The sequence below is a fragment of the Amblyraja radiata genome, chromosome 6, assembly GCF_010909765.2.
Source record: "Amblyraja radiata isolate CabotCenter1 chromosome 6, sAmbRad1.1.pri, whole genome shotgun sequence".
NCBI classification, from domain to species: domain Eukaryota; kingdom Metazoa; phylum Chordata; class Chondrichthyes; order Rajiformes; family Rajidae; genus Amblyraja; species Amblyraja radiata.
In genome coordinates, this window is record NC_045961.1 from 73,656,693 (window position 1) to 73,684,597 (window position 27,905).

General features: G+C 42.4%; 1 protein-coding gene across 2 annotated transcripts in view; it reads right to left on the reverse strand.

Moving 5' to 3' along the window:
- The window catches only part of slain1 (SLAIN motif family member 1), a 117,123-nt gene that overhangs the window by 57,480 nt on the left and 31,738 nt on the right, over positions 1-27,905 (reverse strand). For both annotated transcript variants that reach the window (XM_033022949.1, XM_033022950.1), the window contains exon 2: positions 20,939-21,078. In XM_033022949.1, the coding sequence (XP_032878840.1) occupies positions 20,939-21,078 (140 nt within the window). The remainder of the gene's footprint in view (positions 1-20,938; positions 21,079-27,905) is intronic.

The following is a 27,905-nucleotide window of genomic DNA, read 5'->3' on the forward strand; positions in this document are numbered from 1 at the left end:
GCATATATCAGACATGATGACTCCAGTAAATTTTCATGTACACAAAGGCATGAACACTCTGAACTGACTATGTGTTTGCCCTGTGGCCCACTGATTATAGCAAGCAATAAACTTCAAACATGCAACCAACAGAAGGTGCATGCATATTGCATATGCACACTACTGCAGAAGATGTCTATTGATCAGGGCACTCAGGAGAGAACTACACAGATTCTGGCTCAAGTGAATACTAATGATTCCACGACCCAATTTGAACTGCTCAACCCGTGTAATGGTTAATTCTTCTCAAATAACCATATAACATATAACAATGTGTTGTTGGGATTAAACAAAACAGGCCAAATACTCACTTATCTAATGACCACTGATGGATGAGTGTAGCAAGCCCTCAGTATTTCATCTCTGCAACATACACCAAAACAAATAGAAGTACCACTTCTAGATATTTAAATCTGGAAAGATGCTACTAACCCATGCATTCTCAATGTTAACCTTCAAGTGAGTGAATGTCACTAAAATGCTTACAACATACCTTGCTTTCAATTTTGTTTTGTTTTTTAAAACATCCTTCTATTCTATTAGGATCAGTATCACTATGGGCACAAATTATTGCCTGCGTATTACTATGCGCTACCTGCAGTGGGTTTTCCTCTCTTCCACTTTCAAGTTACCTTAAGAGACTGTCCCACTTGGGCGACCTAATCCACGAGTTCTGGCGTAACTCTCCTTCATGTTCGAGAGTGGTCTCCGCGTACTTGAGGCCTCAGCTAGGTTACGGCGCTTTTATCAATATGTTAAAAAAAATGCCCGCAAGTAAAAAAAAAGGTCGCCATGGAAAAAATAGATACTTTTTTTACTCGTAGGTTTAGTCGTAGTAGGTCGGCATGTTAGTTGTAGGTAATCGAGGGTGGTCAAAGGTAGTCGAAGGTAGTCATAGATAGTCTTCATCATAGTCGAAGGGAGGTCGAAGGGAGGTCAAAGGAGATTGTCTTCACGCTCCACTATTCGGTGTCCAATTTTCCCAAAGTTAGTCGTAGCTAGTCGAAGCTGGTCTTCAACATAATCGAAGGAGGTCTTCTACATAGTCGAGGTCTTCAACATGTCATTTTTTCAAACTGTTCTAAACTTGCCAATTAGGTCACCTAAGTGGGACAGCCCCTTTAGTAAACATCCTACTTCTGTGCTTCCCAGTTAATAACACTGCGTATGACCAAAAGAACAAATAGGTAATCAACAGATCATTGTCATAAGATCATAAGGTTAATAAGTGATAGTAGTAGAATTAGGCCATTCGGCCCATCATCTACGCCATTCAATTATGGCTGATCTATCTCTTCCTCCTAACCCCATTCTAATGCCGTCTCCCCATAACCTCTGACACCTGTATCAATCAAGAATCTATCTATCTCTGCCTTCAAAACATAACAAAACAGAATCCCGCAGATTCACCACCCTACGACTAAAGGCATTTCTCCTAATCTCCTTCCTAAAAGAACATCCTAATTCACCTCAGTGGTATTAAAATAGCACAAGAGGGTTGCTAACCAGTTAGGCCAAAGACATTGCGAGCAGTGGCGGACTGGCCAGGGTGTCAGCTTGCCCGATGGCAAGTGGGCCCCTGTTGAAGTGGGCGCCCTTTGTCTCCTGGCAACCAATATTTTAAGACCCAGTCCGCCACTGATTGCGAGGAGGAAAAGGAGGTGGGTGAGACATAGAAACATAGACAATAGGTGCAGGAGTAGGCCATTCGGCCCTTCGAGCCTGCACCGCCATTCAATATGATCATGGATATGATTTGGCCCAGGGGAAAAAGTTCGGCATCAACCAATACCTCTGCTGGCCTGGTCATTTTCTTTAGGTGTCGTAAATCTATTCTCACAATCATTGAGTTAGTGGCTCCTGGCACCTGTCCAATTTCTTCCAACTATCTTTTTCCTCCATTAACTACTGCACTGACATTTTGTTCCAAGCCCATCTATTGTTCAGGTGAAAGCATGAAGAAAACAACTGAGAATAGAATTATAAACTTAGTGTATCTCCAGTGAATATAAATGTACTAAGTGTAATAAATGGAAGATATAACCAAACATAATTTGAATTGTTGTGTTGGGTAAATTATTCACTTCAAGTTTCCAATTAGATTTTGCTGTAAAGTTGATTTAAAAAAAGCTCTATAATGAAAAAAGTAATTTAATTCAAAGAATAAAGCAATGGATCAGTCTGTAGGTTAGACCACCAGAGGGTTGCTCTAAAGCCAGTTAACATAGATTGGCTTCTCAATATATTAAGCATTTGTCATTTGACGTTAAGAGATTAATTGCAAGCTGCCAACAAACAGTAACTCGGCAACTGTGCATTTACAACCGTAGTCCACAAATTATACACCAGTCTTTTTCAAAATCAAATAGCATATATATTTAAAATGAACATGCCTCCAAAGATGTGTCTACTGGAAGGAATACAAATGGCTTTAATACTACCCAAAGGTATTAGGAATAAGGTTGCAATTCTATTATTCTAGAGAACAGTCTTATGATTTTGTTCAGATGAAAAAGTTCAAAACAATGAAAAAACATTGTACCCTATTCACTTGATAATGATCACTTATAACAATGGAGTTGTACACACTAATATTCCATCTATTTATTATGATAGTCAAGTTACGATGGTACTATAAAAAGATAAGTAAATGTGAGCAGGAATAGGCCCCTCAAGTTTCCCTCACTGTTCAATATAGCTGATCTGTTTCCGGCCTCAGTTCCATGCCCTCACATCCCTGATCTTTCACATAACCTTCACGATATGTTAGTTACACCAAAAGTGTCAATTAAAGCTGTGCACCTTGAGAGTGCCCTTAACCCCGATAATCCCAGAAAACAAGGAATTATAGAACAAGCAACTAATACTGACAAATGCTGCTGGTTTACATTTCCTCTACCAGTCAGAAATGGTTGCAACACGAAAAGGCAATATCTTTTGTGGACAAAGAATACATTCCAAAACAATGCAAGTCACAGTGAAAGAATTGTCTTCAATGCACTTTCACCATCTGTTCTTTAACAATATTTGCAAATGAACAAGGCCAAGAAACATAATGATTATCACGTCACCCCTCCGTGCAAAGTACAAAGATCTGTAATTAAACTGAGTAACATTTAGTGGCAGTGAATAATCAGCAAACAAATGAGCACATATCTTACTGCATATTATCTGTACACAGAGGTTATATTTAGTAATGAAAAGCATCCAGTATAATTTCTGTTCTGGAAGAATTACAGTTTTTTTCCCATATTTTAATGTTATTTGAAGAAATTACCAAATATAATTTTACAACGTGCTCCGAAAAAATACCCCTCTTTATTAAAAAGGCACCACTCATCAGGATCAATTAAAGCATCAAAACAGGCATCCTTTCTTCCAACATGCAATTACATCATCAGAAATTCTGAAAATGTATATTCAACAGTAACAAGCCATTGTGTAATTACTGATCTACATGGCTGTCTCTGCACTGGTCTGGACCATCTGTACCCAAGACCACAATTAAAGTTTGTGCACAGAGATCCACCCTCCCCCCACACTTGGTGCTATAGCAACAAAGAAAGCAAAATGCAAGTGCTGACTCTCACCAGACACAGAGCCCCGGAGAGAAAAATAAATCAGAGATGAAGTACTTCCTACCGGTGCTCATTAAGTTCTTCCTTGCCCCTCGAGGATGTCTTGGACCTCCTCATACCTTGAACGTTTCCAATTCCTACCCCCTACTCTTACCACTGGCATACCTTACTGGAGAAAAGGAATAGGTGACGTTTCAGGTCGAGACTATTAATTCTGGCCAAATTGGAGATGCCAGGACACTAACATTGAGCAAAGGCTTCTGGCTGCTAGGCCATTTGGTCAATTTAAATGTGCCTTCTGCAGAAATGGGACAAGCTGCAGAATTGTGCCAGCTTGTCTCGAGCTTAGATAAGAGTTGCTGGGAGAGAATGGGACATCTGCAGTTCTGACAATTAGGTGTAAATTGCATGAAACGGATTAGGTGAATGCAAACCAGACATACACATTGTAAATTATTGTTGCAAAGCTTTACTTTGCTAGATGTTGATTGGGTTAAATGTTGAGCCATGTCTGGGTTTCTTGAATATCTGGGCAAATGTTGCTATGTTTGCTTCCTTTCAGAAGCTCCATTTGAATACAATGTTTTAGTCACTACCAGTCAGATAATAATAATTATTAATAATAACCTATTATTGGGTTAGGTAAATGTCTATCATGTGCTGTGTTAATCGATATCTGTTATTGGACTGTAAAGAGGCCACCACCAAAGATCTTATAGCGGAGCAAGATGGGTTACTCTCACGCAAACGCGTAGTACGCTCATGGGCGGATTCATGGGTGATTATAGGACCCATTTTAGCGACCAGTCCCCGCCATCTTGTTCCGCCATCTTGCTCCCGGCCAAAGATCGGATCTTTGTTTCCGCAGCGGGGAGAAGGAATGCGTAGCCCGGGGCAGCGGGGAGAGGGGGTGTGGGGCCCGGGGCGATAAGGCCTAATGTGTGTGAAGTTGCGGGGAGGTTTACAATGTTTCTTATTTAATGTCCACACTCCCTCTTATTTAATGTCCCTTGTCTAGTCTGAAATAAAGTTCATCATTGGATCAGAAGAAATATAATTGTGTGTGTTATATGATTATATACATTTATATCACATTCATGTATGTGTGTTTATAAACAATTTATTCTTTAACAAGAATTAACAGAATTATGAACTAACAGAATTATGAATCTAACCCTATATCACACACAAAAACTTCCCCACCAATGTCAATTACCCTGCGAGTCGGGTCGGTTCCGGTTAATACAAAATCAACTCAAACACTGCTTGTGAGCCATTTAAAAAGAAATGATTTAAAAAACATTAAAAAAGACAATTACCAGAGTCAAATTTTATTCTTGACAAGAAGTATGAACTGACAGAATTATGAATCTAACCCTATATCACACACACAAACTGTTGCCCCGCAACATTGATTACACTGCGAGTCGGGTCGGGTCAGGTAGGCTCCGGTTACTAAAATGGGCGGGGAAAAATGCCCAGAATCCCCTCCGTAGCGTACTACACGTCAGCTCATTGTATTTCGCAGGAGTAGCCCATCTTGCTCTGCTCTAAGATCTTTGGCCACCACCATATGGTTCGGGCCCCTCAAGGTTCAGGGACCTATAAAAGATAGCTCCCACGAGGTCCTGTGTCAATCTGGGAGAATGCTTAGGACTGCGTTCCCGATGTTGGGGGAGTCCAGAACCAGGTGCCACAGTTTAAGAATAAGGAGCAAGCCATTTAGAACGGAGACGAGGAAACACTTTTTCTCACAGAGAGTTGTGAGTCTGTGGCATTCTCTGCCTCAAAGGGCAGTGGAGGCAGGTTCTCTGGATGCTTTCAAGAGAGAGCTTGATAGGGCTCTTGAAAATAGTGAAGTCAGGGGATATGGGGAGAAGGCAGGAACTGGGGAACTGATTGGGAATGATCAGCCATGATCACATTAAATGGCGGTGCTGGCTCGAAGGGCCAAATGACCTACTACTGCACCTATTGTCTATTGCGTGACCTTTTGGAGTGTCTCTGCTTGCACAAGGCTAGGAGGGCTTGGCCAAGCAGATACAAGGATCAAACCCGAGGTGGTTAGGTATAGTAATGGGGAACTGTTATTGTGTTTTTACAAAATAAAGTTTAGATGCGCAAGTGCTTTACTCAGTATCTGATTGACTGAAACTAGACTGGGGGAAGCTTCGAACGAGTGATTTACAAGACCACTTCTTCTGACTCGACCCTATTCCTATACTCCAGAGATGCTGTATGACTCGCTGAGTTACTCCAGCTTTTTAGAGTCATGGAGAGGGTCATCAAGTGATACAATGTGGAAACAGGCCCTTCGGCCCAACTTGTCCACACCGGCCAACATGTCCCAGCTACACTTGTCCCATCTGCCTGCGTTGAGTTCATATCTCTAAAATCCTGTACTATCCATGTACCTGTCTAACTGTTTCTTAAACATTGGGATGGTCCATGCCTCAACTACCTCCTCTAGCAGCTTGTTCCATACACCCACTACTTTGTGTGAGTTACCCCTCAGGTTCCTATTAAATCTTTTCCCCTTCCCTGACTATGCCACCTGTTAAAAGCTGGGATTAAATATATTGTAAGTGGTAAGAAGGCAAACACAGTTTACCTTTTAAAGACGATCAAAATACACAGTATACAGAATCCAAGGTGCCTAATCTGTGCAGCCTAACAAGCTTCAAATTGAGATAACGGGAGGTGAATTCCTTAAATAAGAAATCAGAACACTGAGATGCCATAACCAGTTACTTCCTGGTTCCGAATCTTCACCAAAATGTTCAAAATAGCTGACTACTCATACAACAGAGACCTGGTCAAAGACTCTCTGCGAATGGCTGAGATTACTATCTCTTGCATGTATCAACTGTACTATGTACCTATCTGATCTGATGTCATGGGCTAGAATCTGTTGCAGCAAAAGTGAGGCCATATTCTTAAATGATTGGCCTAACTGAACCTTTGTTCCATTCATCATCAGTCCAATTACTTGAAGGTACAGGGAATATGGTTCAAAGAAGGTAGGTTATGCTCTGAGAATTGGATGGTGTACATGATCAAGGTGAAACCAACATTGAGTATGTGGATGGCAGCATTTCCTCTTCGTTAAGGGAAGTTAACAAGTGTGAGGTGCTCTCAATGCAGTTGCATGTGGTCCAGCTGTGATCCATACCCTGCTACTGTACTTGCAACAGTCACTTGAGCCAACATGCATTTCATCTGAAAATTGTAGAGGCCATGTCCACAAGATTATGGTGTAAAAATCTCCAGAGAGATTGGGGCAAAAATCTGTTCCCAATTTAACCCCCGACCCCATCCACAAGTTGTATCAAACTGTGTGTAGATCCCAGGTACACAATCTCCAATTGTCACTCCAGGCCAAGGTTCTGCCTATCCCGAGTGTTGCAAAGGCCTCGCCACAGTGCAGAACATTCCATTTAGTCAGACTGTATGCCACAATACATGTTTCTCATTGAAATATTTGTTCAGAAAGTACATTTATCCACATGTCAATCTGGCAGTAGTTTGTTTGGAATGCACAGAGGTCCTGCAGGAAATAGAGATGGTGGATCACATTGGTTGGTTTCCTAAGCCTTAAATAAGCTTCAAGACCTCGTTTGGTTGGTGGTGAGATGGCCCCATCTTGTCAGATCTTACCTGCAGAGCAAATACTGTTCTCAAGGTAACCACAGTGCAGTGAGACCATCATCCTGGACAGGAGCGTAATACTGGAGTTTGTTATCTACACATCGTTTCCAAGGATGCATATCGATACAAATATCGATTGCTGGAAGACCATTAATTTAGTCTGCCTGGGACTGACTGACTGGTCATCCAGTACAAGGAGTTATCCACAATTAAATAATACAGACTGGCACTGTAGAACCGTGTGTTAAATGATGTGCCAAAATTGGTGTGTTCTTCTCAAAGTCTCCAAGAGGAAAGGCCACGGATTTGAGGTGTCTCCCATTGCCGTACACTGAGGGGCTTACCCCCGTATAGCAAACTGTCAAGCATATTGCTGATGGAAGGTATGGAAATGAGAAGAAGTACCATGTTGACATAATGTAAATTGTGTATGCAAATATAATGTTTGGTCCAATGAATGACAACAATGCAATTTCCAGTTTTATATATCTGCATTGTTCAATAATAATAGGGGTGGCACAATGGCACAGCGGTAGAGTTGCCTTACAGCGACTTGGGTTCAATCCTGGCTACGGGTGCTGTCTGTACGGAGTTTATACGCTCTTCCTGTGACCACGTGGTTTCCTCCCACACTCCAAAGACTTGGCTTGGTATAAATGTAAAAATGTTCCCTAGTGTAATATAGTATTAATGTGCAGTTGGTGCAGACTTGGTGGGCCGAAGGTCCTGTTTCTGTGTTGTATCTCTAAACTAAACTAAAATTAAGAATGTTTGTGAGGAAAAAAAATGGTTATTGAAGATATAGAAGTTATTTGTTTTCTATTGGATGTAAGCACACGACAAATTCAGCTTAATTTATTGTCATGCACAGTAGGGTACAATCAAATTCCTTGTTCACGTAAAACACACAGAGAAAACACTCTTCCGGAAGTGCCAGCGCTGCCCTGCAGCTGCGGCTCGCCTACAGTCCGTTTGTCTTTTCTTTTTTTGTTTTCTTTGTCCTCTTGTTTTAGTTTATTTCAGTTTATTTTAGTTGTGTATGTGTGGGTGGTGGGAGAAACTTGTTTTTAGTCTCTTCCTTCGGAGGGATGCGACCTTTTCTTGTTGTATCCCCCGTCTCCGTCTACGTCTGCGCTGAGGCCTAATGGCGGAGCTGAAGGCCTCCAACTGGGACCGACCTCGAGGCTCCGGAGGCAGAGCCAGGACTTACTTACCATTGCGACAGTAATAAACTAAATTATACATACCTTACATTATTTTTATCCTATTAATAGAAAAAATACACCATTAGTTAATGGCTGTGGTCTAATTATTCCTGCCTTCTGATTGTATCCTTACCTACTCTGTCTTGTTAACCTTCCAACTTCACCAGGAGGTCTATTTGATTACTTGGTTTCAGTTCTGAAATCCACACACGAGACATTTACAGGACCAATCCACTTTTAAAGACGAGTCTTGATAAGAAATATTTCCAAAATCACCATTTACCTATACATTTGAGATATGGTGGAGGAACTTACTAATAACTTTTGCAACATTCTATTCTAGCACTTGGCATCATCACCTTATGGTCAACTGTTGATCTTCTAGTGAGTGCAGGGGATGCAACCACCAGGTCAACTTTGCACAAGTTAACCGCAATATTTTGTTAAAGTGTTCACAGGCAATTATAAAACCTCAATGTATGTTTCAGGACGTTCTTGGAGATCTCCGAAGTCTGCTCTCTCATGATGGGACTCAATGTATCATTTATCAGAATGCAACACTTGGACATGCCTGGAGTATCTCTGCTGGACAGGCAGCATCTCTAGCGAGAAGGCATGGGTGACTTTTCGGGTCGAGACTGTTCTTCAGACAGACTTCTCGACTTGAAACATCTCCCATTCCTTCTCTCCAGAGATGCTGTCCCGCTGAGTTTTGCGTCTATCTGCGGTTTAAACCAGCATCTACAGTTCCTTCCTACACTTGGACTTGCCTACCTTAGTAGCCTCAACTTGCAGGTCAGAATTATTAAAGGCATAGATCAGGAGGATTTCTCATCTCAAACACAGTCACACACTACCTCCCAAGCTACCAGTGTTATGATAAGCATTGCAAATTGGTAATGTTTAGTGTGCAGGCAGAATGTTTTTCCAGAAATATGTGTGTACAGCACAGTCCTGTGGCAGCTGGAGATACTAACATCTCTATTGAAAATGTATCACTGTTGCAGGAGAGATTACTGCCAAACATGAAAGTTAATGTGTGGGAAGGAACTGCAGATGCTGGTTTATACCGAAGATAGACACAAAATGTTGGAGTAACTATGTGGGTCAAACAGCATCTTTGGAAAAAAAGGAATAGGTGATGTTTTCAGGTCAAAAGGGAAATTAGAGATATGAAAAGTTTCCAGGCATAGAGACGGTAGCAATGATCAAGTAAAGGTGGAGCCCACAATGGTTCAATGTTGGCTGTGGAAAAGGTGATAACGAAGGGATATTTGGATGTGAACAGTGGAACTGGCAGGTCAATTAGGGTATGGGGAGGGAACGTCAACATGTTGAAAATTTGTTCGGCGACAGTGGCAAATGTTGAAAATTTTGCGGCAGTCGCCTGTAGTCGCCCAAACAAATTGCCTAAGTGGGACAGGCCCATTAGTCTGTGTTGAGAACATAACTGTTCCTTTTAAGCTCTTAAGTATTCTGCCTGAGTTGGACTTCACAGTGGTATAATTTGATCACAAGAATTAATGACTGAGAAACGCAATTTATGTGTGCAAATAGCCAGTAACTTACCAACTGCTGGGGCAAAGATGATAGAGAATTGCTGCAATATAAATTTCATGACATCTATCATGATGTTGGGTTTAACTTCGAACATGCATCATGGGTTTGCATATAGTAATTTGCATTTCAATGAAATACAAATCCTGAAAGTGAGGGTTGAACTGCAACATTCAAAGTTCAGTTAATGATTATCTGTAGTGGGTTGTAGGAAGCCTGGAACCTTAACTCAGCAGTTGCTAGAATATCTCTATACTTATAAAACTCTGATCTTGGATGTGTGTGTATTTGTGCAATGTTCGTGTGCGTTTCACATCCCCTCGAAAACACAATGGCGAATTTTTTATATATTCCGATAGAGATTTATGCCGTGATGTCAAAAATCACCCTATCTGAAACTTTCATGCATTATTTCTCGCGTTATTAATGAAAATGTTCAAAATCTCAAATAACTTAGAAAATAAACAAGATGATTTCGCTGATTACTTCACCATGGATCTGACTGCCTGCCTCTGCTCGCGCTGCGAGTGACGTCACCCTGTTCTGTCTTCTGTACTTCTTGGCTTCTTAATTTTCACTTCTTTAAATTTGTCACTTAGCATTTTTTAAATGCTGCTCAGATCGAGCTTCGCGCTCCGCTGGGCTCCATGAAGTTCTAGAACATGCCGCGGTTATCCCCACGCAGGGGCAGTTGAGGGTGTGGGATCGCGCGATAGGAAGATGGCCCTGGCGGCCATTACTCCCTCTGGGAGAGTCTGTCTATGGAGACCTGCAATTCCTCCGTCGATCTCACAGACTCGGGGAACCGTGACGCCTTTTCCCCGCTGGTGATCTCGATCCCAACTGGCGATGTCTGGACGTATCGCGGGATGACCTCCCCCGCCCGATCGTCTGTCACGCGGTTGGGTGGGCTTCCCCTCCGTCTCCCTCTCTGTGCCCTTCTGTGTCCCTCTCTGTGTCCCTCTCTGTGTCCCTCTCTGGGCCTCTGTCCCTGTGTCCCTCTCTGTGCCTGTGTCCCTCTCTGTGCCCCTCTCTGTGCCTCTGTGTCCCTCTCTGTGCCTCCGTGTCTCTCTCTCGCTCTATCCCCCTCCCTCTCTAGACGTGCATGTGAGTTGGGGGCTATGCGTGAGTGGATAGGGTGGGGCATGGGGTAAAAGGAGTGAATGAATAATATAAATATAATATCAATGGGGGTGGTTAGTGTGTGTGTGGGGGGGGGAGTGGTTAGTGTGTGTGTGATGCCGCAGGCAGCCCCCTCCCCTCGCAATCGCGCGTTGAGGGGACGGGACCCAATGGGTCCCACTTAGTCTAGTAGAGTATCAAATAGTACAGTGCAGGAACAGGCTCCTTAACTCACATCTGTGCCAAATATTTAAGAAAGAACTGCAGATGCTGGAAAAATCGAAGGTGGACAAAAAAGCTGGAGAAACTCAGCGGGTGAGGCAGCATCAATGGAGAGGAGGAATAGGCGACGTTTCGGGTCGAGACCCTTCTTCAGACTGGTCTCAACCCGAAACATCGCCTATACCTTCGCTCCATAGATGCTGCCTCGCTCACTGAGTTCCTCCAGCTTTTTTGTCTACTTTCTGTGCCAAATATGGTGATTTAAACTAATCCTTCCTGCCTGCATGTGAACCACATCCCTCCATCCCCTGCATATTCAGGTGTTTATCTAAATTCTTCTTAATGGTCACGATGATATCTGCTTCTACCATCACATCTTGGAGCACGTTCCAGACACTGTGTTAAAAACTGTCCCACATAAACTTGCCCACTCCGACCTTAAAGCCATCTAGTATTTGATATATGTGCTCTGGGAGAAACCCACCCTATCTATATCTCTCATACTGAATAAAACTATTGGATTGTAGTAAAAATTGTTTTATTAATACCCAGACTGGCCTGTACCTGACAAAGTGTCTGAAGAAGCGTTTTAGACCCAAAACGTCACCTATTCCCCTGAAGAAGGGTCTCACCCGAAACGTCACCCATTCCTTCTCTTCAGAGATGCTGCCTGTCCCGCTGGGTTACTCCAGCTTTTTGTATCTATCTTTGGTTTAAACCAACATCTGCAGTTCCTTCTTACACATGCTGTCTGACCCGCTGACTTACTCAAGCTTTTTGTGTCTGTCTTCTGCACCTGACAAATGTAAACACAAAGTGTTTGTGTAACTTAGCTGATCATGCAGCATCTCTGGAGAACATCGATCTACAATCCTTCAAATGTGATTGACTGTTAACTTCTTCTTCAGTTCGTTGAAAATTAGGTAGGAACAAAAATACCAGCAAATGGAAGTCCACTTTAACTACCTCCACCACTTTCTTCCCTTCTCAGACAGGCACAGCCCATTTAGAAACATAGAAAATATGTGCAGTAGGAGGCCATTTGGCCCATCGAGCCTGCACCGCCATTCATTGTGATTATGACTGATCATCCACAATCAGTAATCTGTGCCTGCCATCTCCCCATCCATTGATTCCGCTAGCCCCTAGAGCTATAACTAACTCTCTTTTAAATTAATCCAGTGAATTGGCCTCTACTGCCTTCTGTAGCAGAGAATTCAACAAATCCACAACTCTCTGGGTGAAAAGGTTTTTTCTCATCTCAGTTTTAAATGGCCTCCCCTTTATTCTTAGATTGTGGCCCCTGGTTCTGGACTCCCCCAACATTGTGAACATTTTTCCTGCATCTAGCTTGTCCAGTCCTTTTATCTATATTACTAAATCTCTGATCTTGACCGCTTTTGGCCTACTGTGCTGCGATTTCCGACAGAACGCCGCCACCTACAGCCGTCATTTTTGGCCACCTCGCCCAGAGCCCCCTTCCGCCTTACGGGTGCGGAGGATTTTTCCCATCGATGACAAATCAGAGATATATTAATGTTTTTAAAAAATTCACCATTCTCTCTGCTGCCGCTGCTGGAGGGAGGGGGAGGGACTATAAAACCAGGAAGTGGTGTGCCTCACTCATTCTCTGCAAGATGGATGAAGCCAAGGGTCACGTCTCTCTGAGCTCTGAATAACAGTGAACAAATGTTTACACAACTGTGAGTACCGTTAATGTGGTTTGAAAATGAAAATATGGTTTTTTTTAAGTAAAAAGACACTGCCTGTAAATGGTTGTTTTGGGTGCTTTAGCTTGAAGTTGAAAGGCACTACCTACTGCAAATGGTGGCTTGGGAGCTTTGGTTTAAAGTTGAAAGGCACTACTTACTGCAAATGGTGGCTTGGAAGCTTTGGCTTGAAGTTGAAAGGCACTAGTTACTGCAAATTGTGGCTTGGGTGCTTTGACTTGAAGTTGAAAGGCACTACTTACTGCAAGTGATGACTTGGGTGATTTGGCTTGAAGTTGAAAGGCACTTCTTACTGCAAATGGTGGCTTGGGTGCTTTGGCTTGAAGTTGAAAGGCACTACTTACTGCAAATGGTGGCATGAAGTTGAAAGGCACTACTTACTGCAAATGGTGGCTTGGGTGCTTTGGCTTGAAGTTGAAATGCACTATTTACAGCAAATGGTGGCTTGGGAGCTTTGTCTTGATGTTTAAAAAATCACCATTCTCTCTGCTACCCCTGCTGGAGGGAGGGGGAGGGACTATAAAACCAGGAAGTGGTGTGCCTCACAGTCTCTGCAAGATGGATGAAGCCAAGGGTCACGTCTCTCTGAGCTCTGAATAACACTGAACAAATGTCTACACAACTGTGAGTACCCTTAATGTGGGTTGAAAATGAAAATATGGTTTGTTTGAAGTAAAAAGGCCCTGCTGCAAATGGTTGTTTGGGTGCTTTGGCTTGAAGTAGAAAGACACTACTTGCTGCAAATGGTGGCTTGGGTGCTTTGGCTTGAAATTGAAAGGCATTACTTACTGCAAATTGTGGCTTGGGTGCTTTGGCTTGAAGTTGAAAGGCACTAACTGCAAATGGTGGCTTGGGTGCTTTGCTTGAAGTTGAAAGGCACTACTTACTGCAAATGGTGGCTTGGGAGCTTTGGCTTGAAGTTGAAAGGCACTACTTACTGCAAATGGTGGCTTGGGTGTTTTGGCTTGAAGTTGAAAGGCACTACTTACCGCAAATGGTGGCTTGGGAGCTTTGGCTTGAAGTTGAAAGGCACTACTTACTGCAAAAGGTGGCTAGGGTGCTTTGTCTTGAGGTTGAATGGCACTACTTACTGCAAATGGTGGCTTAGGTGCGTTGCTTGAAGTTGAAAGGCACTACTTACTGCAAATGGTGGCGGGTGATTTGGACTTGCACCCTGCTTGAAATGGAATTTCAAGGAATAGTCATGAGTCAACTGCCAGCCCACCAGCTGTGAGTGAGCTGCCAGCAGATCAGGCTTGAGGGACTGAGCTGCCACCCCAAGAACCCATACCAGCACTCCAGAAAGCCCCCCCACTGGCCACCAATATTGGAATTGGTGGAGAGGTGGAATATTGCGTCGGGGGACCAGCCCTCCCGTGTGAACATGGGACCCAACGGGTCACACTTAGTCTAGTAATTTTATATGTTTCTTTTAGATACCCTCTCATCCTTCTAAATTCCAGTGAATACAAGCCTAGTCTTTCCAATCTTTCCTCATATGGCAGTCCTGCCATACCGGGGATTAACGTGAACCTACGCTGCACTGCCTCAATAGCAAGGATGTCCTTCCTCAAATTAGGAGACCAAAACTGCACACAATACTCCAGATGTGGTCACACCAGGGCCCTGTACAACTGCAGTAGGACCTCTTTACTCCTATACTCAAACCTATTGTTATGAAGGCCAACATGTCATTAGCTTTCTTCACTGCCTGCTTACCTGCATGTTTACTTTCAGTGAGTGGTGTACAAGGACTTCCCATTTTCCTAATCTGCCACCATTGAGATAATAATCTGCCTCCTTGTTCTTGCCGCCAAAGTGGATAACCTCACATGTATCTACATTATGCTGCATCTGCCATGCATCTGCCCACTCACTCAACCTGTCCAAGTCACCCTGCAACCTCCTAGCATCCTCTTCGCAGTTCATGCTGCCACACAGATTTGTTTCATCTGCAAACGTGCTAGTGTTACTTTTAATTCCATCATCTAAATCATCAATATATATTGTCAATAGATGCGGCCCCAGCACCGAGCCTTGCGGCACTCCACTCGCCACTGCCTGCCATTCTGATAGGGACCCGTTTATTCCTACTTTTTGTTTCCTGTCTGCCAACCAATTCTCTATCCATGTCAATACCCTACCTCCAATACCATATGCTCAAAATTTTGCCCACTAATCTCCTGTGTGGGACCTTATCAAAGGGTTTCTGAAAGTCAAGATACACTACATCCACTGACTCTCCTTCATCCATTTTACTTGTCACATCCTCAAAAAATTCCAGAAGATTAATCAAGCAGGATTTCCCCTTCATAAATCCATGCTGACAGACCAATCCTTTTACTGCTATCCAAATGTGTCGTTATTAATTCTTTAATAATTGACTCCAGCATCTTCCCCACCACTGATGTCAGGCTAACTGGTCTATAATTCACCACTTTCTCTCTCGCCCCTTTCTTGAAAAGTGGGATAACATTAGCTACCCTCCAATCCACAGGAACTGATCCTGAATCTATAGAACATTGGAAAATGATCACTAACACATCCACAAATTCCAGAGCCACCTCCCTGAGTACCCTGGGATGCAGACCATCAGGCCCTGGGATTTATCAGCCTTCAGTCCCATCATTCTACCCAATACTATTTCTCGCCTAATGCAAATTTCTTTCAGTTCCTCTGTCTCCCTAGATCCTCTGTCCGACTTGAATTTATGAAATTTATTAAACCAAGATTATCACACTGTATGGAGCTCTAAATATCTTACATGATCTCTTTGCTATCTTTCCTTGTTCTAACATTTTGAAACCTGAGGAGCAAGAGCTGACATGGAGAAATAGCTTTGGTTGCCAAATCTAATGACAATTTTAGCAAGTCTAGCAGCAATCTAAATAGCAATACTTTCTTGCAGTATGAATGAAAATTAATTTTATCATCTGCATCAGGCAAAATGAATAAGTCACGTATGTGCTGTAGCACTGTGGTTGTATTGTTGGTAATCCAAGACCTGGAATAATGTTTTAGAAAAATGAGTCAAATCCCTCCATGGTAACTTGGGAAATTAAGTCAAATTCAGTTAAAGAAATTAGTCTGACATCAAAAAGCAAGTATCAATATTGTTGATCGCAAAACAACCAGATGGGTTAAAATGTCACCAATAACCTCAGGGAAGGAATTTTGCCTTTGTTACCATGTATGATCTATGTGAAACTCCAGATTAACTTATCTGGTTGACTCTTAACCACCTTATGAAGTAGCCCTCCTCTCATTTATTCCAAAGTGCCACAATTCAAGAGATCACTCACTGCATATTAATTGCATTTCACTGGACTATTTCATTATTCCTCACTCTTAAGCAATAGAGAGCTGCTCCATGTTCCCAGATGTGGATGCATCGCTCTAGAAAGATTTTAAAATATTTATCATATATCAATAATATAACCAAATCATACGATCAAATGTTTACATTACAGATACCTCTAAATTTTTCAGATTATTTCTCATTCCAATGTTCCATATAAAGAAACGGAGCACAAAGACTTTATGTCCCTTCAAATATAAATACTAGAGGCATGTAAAGAAAAACAACAGCCCTTTTGATTCACTGCAGACCTGCCCCTGGATTCAAGCTTTCACAAAGAACTTATTATGATGTGAAACAACAACACTATTATTCAAAATTAATTACATTCTGTAAACCCTTTATTTTCTGTCATCATTTGTGAATAATAACAATTCAAACAATTTTTAATTCATTCATTTGAATGTTAATATTCAAGCAGTGCCTTGATAGGTTCAGGTGATCATTCAATAGCCTGTGCTATATCTGAAATTTCTATTCAATGCAAAATCAATATTTGAAATTCAAAATTGATATATTTCAGGAAACAGGAGATAGCATCAACAATGCAAATTTTCACCTCACGCATTCTGAAAGCTGGTCAGTTCCACTGAGTCATTTTGGCAAAAGATCAATACTGTGAAACAGAGCACTTGCCACATACGCGAGTGGACTTACTGAACGCTCCAGCTTTTCTCCTGTTTCCATCTATTGATTGTTTGTTTGCTTCAGGCAGGATGAGTTGCTCCTGGCACTCAGGATTTTCACAATGCCGCCCACAGAACCGGGTGCAGCTAACACACCTCCAAGTTGATCACTGATAAATTAGTACAGGCTTCAAGAAACAACAACTTGGAGAATTTTTAAACCCTGATAAGTGAGTAAATGAGACTGACTTTACCATCAAAATCAGCCAGGTATGGCATTCAGCATACATGATAAAATTGTTTTTTTCTTCTTTTTAATCATATAATGTAAATTTATTTTATAATTTCACCATTGCCATCAAGATGAAGGTACAGGAGCCTGAAAACGGTAACGTCCAGGTTCAGGAACAGCTTCGTCCCTACAGCCATCAGGCTATTAAACACAACAAATAAGCTCTGAGCTGCAAAAGACTATATTATTATTGCACTATATTTGTTATTTATTGAACGTTTTCTTCTTTTTTTTTCACATCCCCCATTATGTACTATGTTTACATATTCATATAACCATATAATATAACCATATAACAATTACAGCACGGAAACAGGCCATCTCGACCCCTCTAGTCCGTGCCGAACACATAATCTCCCCTAGTCCCATATACCTGCGCTCAGACCATAACCCTCCATTCCTTTCCCATCCATATAACTATCCAATTTATTTTTAAATGATAAAAACGAACCTGCCTCCACCACCTTCACTGGAAGCTCATTCCACACAGCTACCACTCTCTGAGTAAAGAAGTTCCCCCTCATGTTACCCCTAAACTTCAGTCCCTTAATTCTCAAGTCATGTCCCCTTGTTTGAATCTTCCCTACTCTCAGTGGGAAAAGCTTTTCCACGTCAACTCTGTCTATCCCTCTCATCATTTTAAAAACCTCTATCAAGTCCCCCCTTAACCTTCTGCGCTCCAAAGAATAAAGCCCTAACTTGTTCAACCTTTCTCTGTAACTTAGTTGCTGAAACCCAGGCAACATTCTAGTAAATCTCCTCTGTACTCTCTCTATTTTGTTGACATCCTTCCTATAATTAGGCGACCAAAATTGTACACCATACTCCAGAATTGGCCTCACCAATGCCTTGTACAATTTTAACATTACATCCCAACTTCTATACTCAATGCTCTGATTTATAAAGGCCAGCACACCAAAAGCTTTCTTTACCACCCTATCTACATGAGATTCCACTTTCATGGAACTGTGCACAGTTATTCCCAGATCCCTCTGTTCACCTACATTCTTCAATTCCCTACCATTTACCATGTACGTCCTATTTTGATTTGTCCTGCCAAGATGTAGCACCTCACACTTATCAGCATTAAACTCCATCTGCCATCTTTCAGCCCACTCTTCCAACTGGCATAAATCTCTCTGTAGACTTTGAAACTCTACTTCATTACCCGCAACCCCACCTATCTTAGTATCATCTGCATACTTACTAATCCAATTTACCACACCATCGTCCAGATCATTGATGTACATGACAAACAACAGTGGACCCAACACAGATCCCTGTGGCACCCCACTCGTCACTGGCCTCCAACCTGACAAACAACCATCCACCATTACTCTCTGGCATCTCCCATTCAGCCACTGTTGAATCCATCTTGCTACTCCACCATTAATACCCAACCATTGAACCTTCTTAACCAACCTTCCATGAGGAACCTTGTCAAAGGCCTTACTGAAGTCCATATACACAACATCCACTGCTTTACCCTCATCAATTTCCCGAGTAACATCTTCAAAAAATTCAAGAAGATTAGTTAAACATGACCTTCCAGGCACAAATCCATGTTGACTGTTCCTAATCAGACCCTGTTTATCCAGATGCTTATATATATTATCTCTAAGTATTCTTTCCATTAATTTGCCCACCACTGACGTCAAACTAACAGGTCTATAATTGCTAGGTTTACTCTTAGACCCCTTTTTAAACAATGGAACAACATGCGCAGTACGCCAATCCTCCGGCACTATTCCCGTTTCTAATGACATTTGAAATATTTCTGCCATAGCCCCTGCTATTTCTACACTAACTTCCCTCAATGTCCTAGGGAATATCCTGTCCGGACCTGGAGACTTATCCACTTTTATATTTCTCAAAAGTGTCAGTACTTCCTCTTCTTTGATCCTCATAGTTTCCATAGCTACTCTACTTGTTTCCCTTACCTCACATAAATCAATATCCTTCTCCTTGGTGAATACCGAAGAAAAGAAACTGTTCAATATCTCCCCCATCTCTTTTGGCTCTGCAGATAGTTGGCCACTCTGACTCTCTAATGGACCAATTTTATCCCTCGTAATCCTTTTGCTATTAATATAGCGGTAGAAACCCTTCGGATTTACTTTTACCTTACTTGCCAAAGCAACCTCATATCTTCTTTTAGCTTTTCTAATTTCTTTCTTAAGATTCTTTTTACATTCTTTATACTCCTCAAGCACCTCATTTACTCCATGCTGCCTATAACTATTGTAGATATCCCTCTTTTTCCGAACCAAGTGTCCAATTTCCCTTGAAAACCATGGCTCTTTACAATTTTTACGATTTCCTTTCAACCGAACAGGGACATAAAGATTCTGTACTCTTAAAATTTCACCTTTAAATGTACTCCATTTCTCTTCCACATCTTTCCCATAAAACAAACTGTCCCAATTTACTCCTTTTAAATCCTTTCGCATCTCCTCAAAGTTAGCCTTTCTCCAATCAAAAATCTCAACCCTAGGTCCAGTTTTGTCCCTCTCCATAATTATATTGAAACTAATGGTATTGTGATCACTGGACCCGAACTGTTCCCCAACGCATACCTCTGCCACCTGACCCATCTCATTTCCTAACAGGAGGTCCAGTACCGCCCCTTCTCTAGTAGGTACTTCTATGTATTGTTGCAAAAAAACTATCCTGCACACATTTTACAAACTCCAACCCATCCAGCCCATTTACAGAATGTGTTTCCCAGTCTATGTGTGGAAAATTGAAATCTCCCACAATCACTACCTTGTGCTTACTACTAATATCTGCAATCTCCTTACATATTTGCTCTTCCAATTCTCGCTCCCCATTTGGCGGTCTATAATACACCCCTATAAGTGTTGCTACCCCTTTCCCATTTCTCAGTTCCACCCAAATAGCCTCCCTAGACGAGCCCTCTAATCTATCCTGCCAAAGCACTGCTGTAATATCTTCCCTGATAAGCAATGCAACACCTCCACCTCTTGCCCCTCCAATTCTATCACACCTGAAGCAACGAAATCCTGGAATATTTAGTTTCCAATCACAGCCCTCCTGCAACCATGTTTCACTGATCGCCACAACATCATACTTCCAGGTGTCAATCCAGGCTCTAAGTTCATCCACTTTTCTTACAATGCTCCTAGCATTAAAATATACACATTTAAGAAACCCACCCTCTCTTATTCTCTGATTATTTTCTTTTTCTTCTCTCTCCCCTACATTTTGGGTCAGAGTGCTACCATTCTCTGCCCCCTGCTTCACACACTGACTGCTAGCTTTCCCAATTTGAGTCCCTCCCCCCAACCTTGTTGTGCTGCAGCAAGTGAGAATTTCATTGTCCCATCCAGGACATATGATAATAAAACACTCTTGACTCTTGAAATGGCATTTAAAAAACTATCAGATAGAATAACAGAGAATATAAAGGGAATTATTCTCCAGTTAATACAAATTAAAACAGTTACTTTGCTTACATTATAACATATACAATAATTGGTTTATTTAATGACATTTGCTGGCTATAACATAACTTGGGGAACTTGCACACATTGCTCTCACCTTGGTCAAGTCTAAAGCACAATGATCGTTTTGCTGCTTCAATCTCATGGCCTGGATGATCAAGCACCTGTCGACACCATTCAAGTGGGTTCATGGCTTTCTGTTCCATGGTTGGCTGCCTTCTTGGTGAAATATACAACCTATAATGAAAGCACACCACTCACAGTCATTTATCATTGTAGATGGACAGGCCACAATTAATTCCCATTTATATAATCACGCAGGTAGTGCACACGCAGTTTATCTTTATGCAGTCAGTCTAGGCAAGAGCAAAATGGTTGCATCAAAGACAATTGAAGTTAATTATCACATTTGGAAACTCTAAACCACTGGTCTTTGATGGCTTATGAACATTTAACATGAACAAACAAACTCCCCTGAGTCCAATCACATAAGCAAAGATGACAGATTTACACATTAAGGCAAGGATAGAAAGGCACTGCAGAAAGATGTTCCTGGTTGTAAAGTGAAGGAACGGATAATGAACCATATCTATGGTCTCAGGCAGTGCCATTAGTGACTCTCTGAGTGGGTCGCATGAAAGCTAACCTTCAAGGGATTCAAACAAGAATTCCAGGGAAGGCACACATCTTAACACTCAATAAAACATGAATTATAGAGACCAACATACTGGCCCAGCAGAACATCTTTTGCCTTTCAAAAAATATATTATATTCATAACCAGAAAAAAAAAATGTTTACAAACATCCACAAGACTCATTTAGGGTCAATAACTAAAGAAAGAACAAGAATATAATGTATTGTTTCAAATAAACACATGTAAGCAAACATTCTTCAGGCAAAAATGACCTGCACCTGTATAACAATGGAAATAAACTTTTAGAAAGGTATTCTTAGTAATTTCTTTCATGGTTGGAAATACCCAAAATAAGTCTAGGTGTTATCATGGCAGCTTGAAAACTTTGCTTGCAAAATTATGAGAAATAATATGAAAATCAGTTTACATTATCACGAGTTACACCTAACCTTCTGAACATTTGGCCTTAGGGAGCTTCCATCTGTAACCAACTTCTCGACTTCCTGACCTATAGGCCTCAGTTGGTTAGAATTGATCATAACATGTCTTCTTTATTTAAAATATATTTTTATTAGAAGCGTAAACACTTAATAGCAACACGGTTTGATTATCAATTACATTCATAGAAGCTTCTGTTCTTTTAATATAATTTTTAAGAGATAGAACTGAAAAGAAAGATCTATGAACTAATAGAAAGGAAGGGATAATGAAAACAAACAAAAAAAAAACAAAAATAAAAAAATTACCAATAACAGTTTTGGAGATAGGTCCGTAGATTATAAGGCATAATTATTCATCCAATCCTGGTCACGGGTTTCAGTCCAGCTTCTGTGTTGAACCAATTTACCTCTTTAAAAAAATCAATAAATGGAGACCATATTCTAACAAATAATTCTGGTTTGTCAATTAAGACAAATCTATTTTTTTCCAAATGTAAGGTCTCAGACATTTTTGTAATCCACATTTTAATTGTGGGGGTTGTTGGATTTTTCCAAAATCTTAAGTATTAATTTTTTTCCAGTAATTATACTGTAATCAAGAAAATATCTTTGATTTGTTGTAAGTTTTATACTTTGTTCTGATATTCCCAATATTATTAATTTTGGATCGGGATCCAATTGAATATTAACAACTTCAGAAATAATTTTTAAAATATCCATCCAAAATGTTTTAATTTTTATGCAAGGCATGAGTTAAGTTGGCTTGTAGGTATTGACATTTGTCACAGATAGGCGAGATAATTGGAAACATTCTGTTTAATTTTGTTTTGGAGTAATATAATCTATGTAATACTTTAAATTGTATTAAAGAGTGTCTGGTGTTTAACGAACAGTAATGTATATGTAATGTATTACATGTCATCTACCCTGATCCTTGACACTCATGCCGATCAGAGTTGTGTGCTCAGTTTCTTGCTCTCCTCTCGGTACACCCATGATTGTATGCCCGTGCAATGCTAACTTGATCTTTAAGTTCACCATTGTTGTTGGCTGGATCAACAACATTATAACTTCAAGTACAGGAGCAAAATCAAAAATCCTGGGTCATATTGCCATGATAATACCTAGTCATTAACATCTGCAAAATGAAAATGGTGGTTGGCAACTGAAGGAAGCAAAAGTGCGAACAGAACACTGTCATTAACAAAGCCACTGTAGGGATGGTCGGCAGCTTCAAGTTCCCAGGCATTCATATCATTATCAATCTAAGCTGGTGCCCTCACATTGATGCAATAATCAAGAAAGCACATTAGTGTATTCACTTTCGAAGGCATTTGAGAAGATCCAACATGTACACAACATCTACAGATGCAAGTTAAAAAGTGATACTAGTAAGCCCGTATGGCAACTGCTCTGCTCATGACTAAATGAAATTGCAGAGTGGTGGATACCACTCAGTCTATCACAGGCTCTTCCATCCACCCACCCCATTTTCAAAATGTGTTAAATAAGGAGTTGGTGCAGAGGGCAGGGATTTAGATTTCTAGATCACTGGAATCTTTTCAGGGGCAGGGTGACCTCTACAAAAGGGACGGGTTGCACCTTAATTGAAGGGGGACTGACATTCTGGCAGGCAGGTTTGCTAGTGCTACACAAGTAGATTTAAACTAAAAAGTGCCGGGGTGGAGTCAACAATGTGTGCAGTTAACGGGAAAGAGAGTGTAGGAAAGGTCACATTTAAACTAACAAGGCAGGGCTATGGGAACAAATGCAAGGAGACAGAGGCGCATAAAAGGAAAGCAGAAGCAAAAGGTACAATACAATACCAATACAATACAATACCTTTTATTTGTCATTTGAACCTCACATGAGGTTCAAACGAAATTTGGTTACTGCAGCCATACAAAAAAAGAACCAAGACACACACCAACACAATTCAATTCACATAAACATCCATCACAGTGAGTCTCCTCCTCACTGTGATGGAAGGCAAAGACTTGTCTCTCCCCTGCTCTCCATTCCTCTCCCGAAGTCGAGGTCAAAGCCCCCGGCGGGCGCTAGCAAGTCCGCGGCCACTCAAAGCCACGCCGGGCGATGTAGGGCCCTGCCCCGGGTCTTGATGTTGGAGCCCCCGGCGGGCGCTAGCAAGTCCGTGGCAATTTACAGCCGCGCCGGGCGTTGTAAGGCCCCCCTCCAGGTCACTCTCAACCCCGCAATTCGGGCGGGAGAAGTCGCCGTTGCCGGTGCCCCGCAAAGCAGTCTCCCACCGGGGACCCGCGTGCTCCCGGTGTCACCATCCACCGGAGTCGGGTCGCAGCAGCTCGCCCCCGCAGCTCTCCACGCTCCGAAGCTGGCTAGCTCCACGGAGGTAGGTCCGTAGGTCCACAGCTCCACAGGCTCCACAGCTCCACAGGCTCCACAGCTCCACAGGCTCCACAGCTCCACAGGCTCCAAAGCTCCACAGGCTCCACAGCTCCACGGAGGTAGGTCCACAGCTCCACAGCTCCACAGGCTCCGTGACTTGAGCCCCCAGGTCGCTCCGGTTGGAGGCCGCTCCACGGCGCTAGGCCCCAACGGCAAAGGAGACCCGACAGGGAAAAGGTCGGGTCTCCATGCAGGGAAGAGATTTAAAAGTTTCCCCCACCCACACATACACATTTAAAAACCCATTACAAACTAAACCCTCAACAGGACAAAAAAATAACAAATACACAGACAGACTGCAGAGGCCGCTGCGACATCGGTCGCGCCGCCCAGGTAGAAGGGAAATAAGAAAAACAAACCTGAAAGCTTTGTGCCTTAATGCGAGGAGCATTTGTAGTAAGGTGAATGAATTGAATGCACAGTTAGTAGTTAAGGAATATGATATAGTTGGAATTACGAAGACATGGCTCCATGGTGACAAAGGCTGAGAGCTAAACATGCAGGGGTATTCAATATTCAGGAAGGATAGTCAGAAAGGAAGAGGAGGTGTGGTGGCATTGCTGGTTAAAGAGGAGATTAATGCAACAACAAGGAGAGAGGTTAGCTTGGATGCTGTAGAATCGGTATGGGTAGAACTACGAAATACCAAAGGGCAGAAAACGCTTGTTGGAGTTGTATACAGACCAGCAAACAGCAGTAGGGAGGTTGGGGATAGCATCAAGCAGGAAATTAGGGATGCTGGTAGCAAAGGTACAGCAGTTATCATGGGTGACTTTCAGTAACAGCGCTGAGGAGGATTTCCTGGAATTTATGCGGGATGGTTTTTTAAACCAATATGTAGAGGGCAGGCCACTCTAGACTGGGTATTGTGTAATGAGGAAGGATTAATTAGCGATCTTGTTGTGCAGGCCCCTTGGGCAACAATGACCAAAATATGGGGGAATTCTGCACTAGGATGGAGAGTGACATGGTTAATCAGAGACTAGGGTCCTGAACTTAAAGAAAGGAGACTTTGAAGGTATGAGACGGGAATTGGCTAAGTTAGACTGGCAAATTATACATAAAGGGTTGACGGTGGAGATGCAGAGGCAAAGATTTAAAGACCGCCTGGATGAACTACAAAAATTGTTGATCCCTTTCTGGCGAAAAAAGGCATATAAATTGGCCAGAGGAAGCAGTAAACTGGAGGACTGGGAGAAATTTAGAACTCAACAGAGGAGGACAAAAGGATCAATTAAGAGCATGAAAGAAAGCCTGAGGTAATATGAAAACTGACTGTAAAAGGAAAAGATTAGTGAAGACAAATGTCTTACAGTCAGAGACGGGTGAATTCATAATGGGAAACAAGGAAATTGCAGAACTGTTAAACGAGTACATTGGTTCTGACTTCACTAAGGAGGACACAAACAAGCTCCCGGAAATAGTGGCTAGTGCTAGGGGCTAGTGGAGTCAAGGGATATGGGGAGAAGGCAGGCACGGGTTATTGATAGGGGACGATCAGCCATGACCACAATGAATGGCCTCCACCTGCACCTATTTTCTATGTTTGTATGTTTCTAAATACTAGGGAAATACTAAATAGAGGATCTATTGGGAGGAAGGAACTGAAGGGAATCCACATTATTCAGGAAATGGTGCTAGATGGACTGTTGTCACTGAAGACAGATAAATCCCCAGGGCCTGATGGTCTGCATCTCAGAGTACTAAAGGAGATGGATCGTGGAATTTGAGGATGCAATGGTGATACTTTTCCAATGTTGTCTCGACTCTGGATCAGTTCCCGTGGACAGGAGGGTAGCCAATGTAACTCCACTTTTTAAGAAAGGAGGGAGAGAGAAAACAGGGAATTATAGACCAGTTAGTCTTACATCGGTACTGGGGAAGATGCTTGAGTCGATTACTAAAGATGTTATAGCAGCGCATTTGGAAAGCAGCGACAGGATCGATCAAAGTCAGCATGGATTTATGATGGGGAAATCATGCTTGACTAATCTTCTGGAATTTTTTGAGGATGTAACAAGTAGAATCAATAAGGGAGAACCAGCGGATCTGGACTTTCAAAAAGCCCTTGACAAGGTCCCACACAAGAGATTAGTGAGCAAAATTAGAGCACATGGTATCGGAGGTGGGGTATTGACATGGATAGAGAACTGGTTAGCAGGAAGCAAAGAGTAGGAATTAACAGGTCCTTTTCAGAATGGCAGACAGTGACTAGTGGGGTGGCGAAAGGCTCGGTGCTGGGACCCCAGTTATTTACAAGGTATTTAGACGAGGGAATTAAATGTGACGTCTCCAAGTTTGCGGATGACACAAAGCTGGGTGGCAATGTCAGCTGCGAGCGAGGATGCTATGAGGCTGCAGGGTGACTTGGATAGGTTGGGTGGGTGGGCAGATATATGGCAGGTAAGTAAGTAAGTTAAGTAAGTAAGTTTATGGCCAAGTATTCACATACAAGGAATTTGCCTTGGTGCTCCGTCCACAAGTAACTACATGACATACAGTGACAGTTACGAATGACTCAGAAAACACAAACATTAATAAAAATGTTTGTTTTCCTTTGTCCTGTTGTTTAGTTTATTTTAGTTGTGCATGTATGGGGGGGGTGGGAGAAACTGTTTTTAGTCTTCCTTCGGGGGTGATGCGACCTTTTCTTGTCATATCCCCCGTCTGCGCTGAGCTGGTGGCCTCCAACTGGGACCGACCTCGAAGCTCCGGAGGCAGAGCCAGGACTTACCAGCGCGGGGCTGGCTGACTACGGGGCTGTGGTGGCGTTGCGGTGGCGACGACCCGACTTTGGAGCCTCAGAGGCTCGGCCGCGGGCCCAGTGGACTCGGCTGCGGGCCCAGTGGATGACATCGTCGGGAGCTCGCAGGTCCCAGGTTGGTGACCGGTTTTCTGGAGTTCCTGCAATGACAGCTTCGTCCGCTGGACTGGAGAGTGGCAGCTTCGGCAGCTTCGACCGCCCCGGGCCGCGGAGTTTGAACCGGCCCGTTCGCGGAGCTCTGATATACGGTCGCTGGACTTACCATCACCCGGCGGGGTCCCTACATTGAAAGCTGGATCGCCTCAACGCAGAGGGAGATGAGGAGGGAAGAGACAAGGACTCTAAGACTTTTGCCTTCCATCACAGTGAGGAGGTGCCTGTGGTGGATGTTAAACTGTGTTAAGTGTGTGTTTTGTTATTTTATTCTATGTATGACTGCAAGGTATACCATTTCATTCAGACTGAAATGTCTGAATGACAATAAAGGATATATTACTTGATAAGACATCAATGATAAAACACCATTGATCAAGCATGTGAACCAACAAAATACCAGATCAAAGGGAGGCTACAGATTTTTGGCTGTTGAGTAGAGCAACTACTAATGGATAAAAACTGTTTTTATGTCTGGATGTGGCAGCTTTGAAAATCCAGAGTCGCCTTCCAGAGTGGTGATTCAAAGAGTTTGTGGCCAGGGTGAGAGGGGTCAGAGCTGATCTTGCCCGCTCGCTTCCAGGCCCTTGCAGTGTACAGTTCATCAATGGAGGGAGGGTTGCAGCCAATAATCTTCTCTGCTGATTG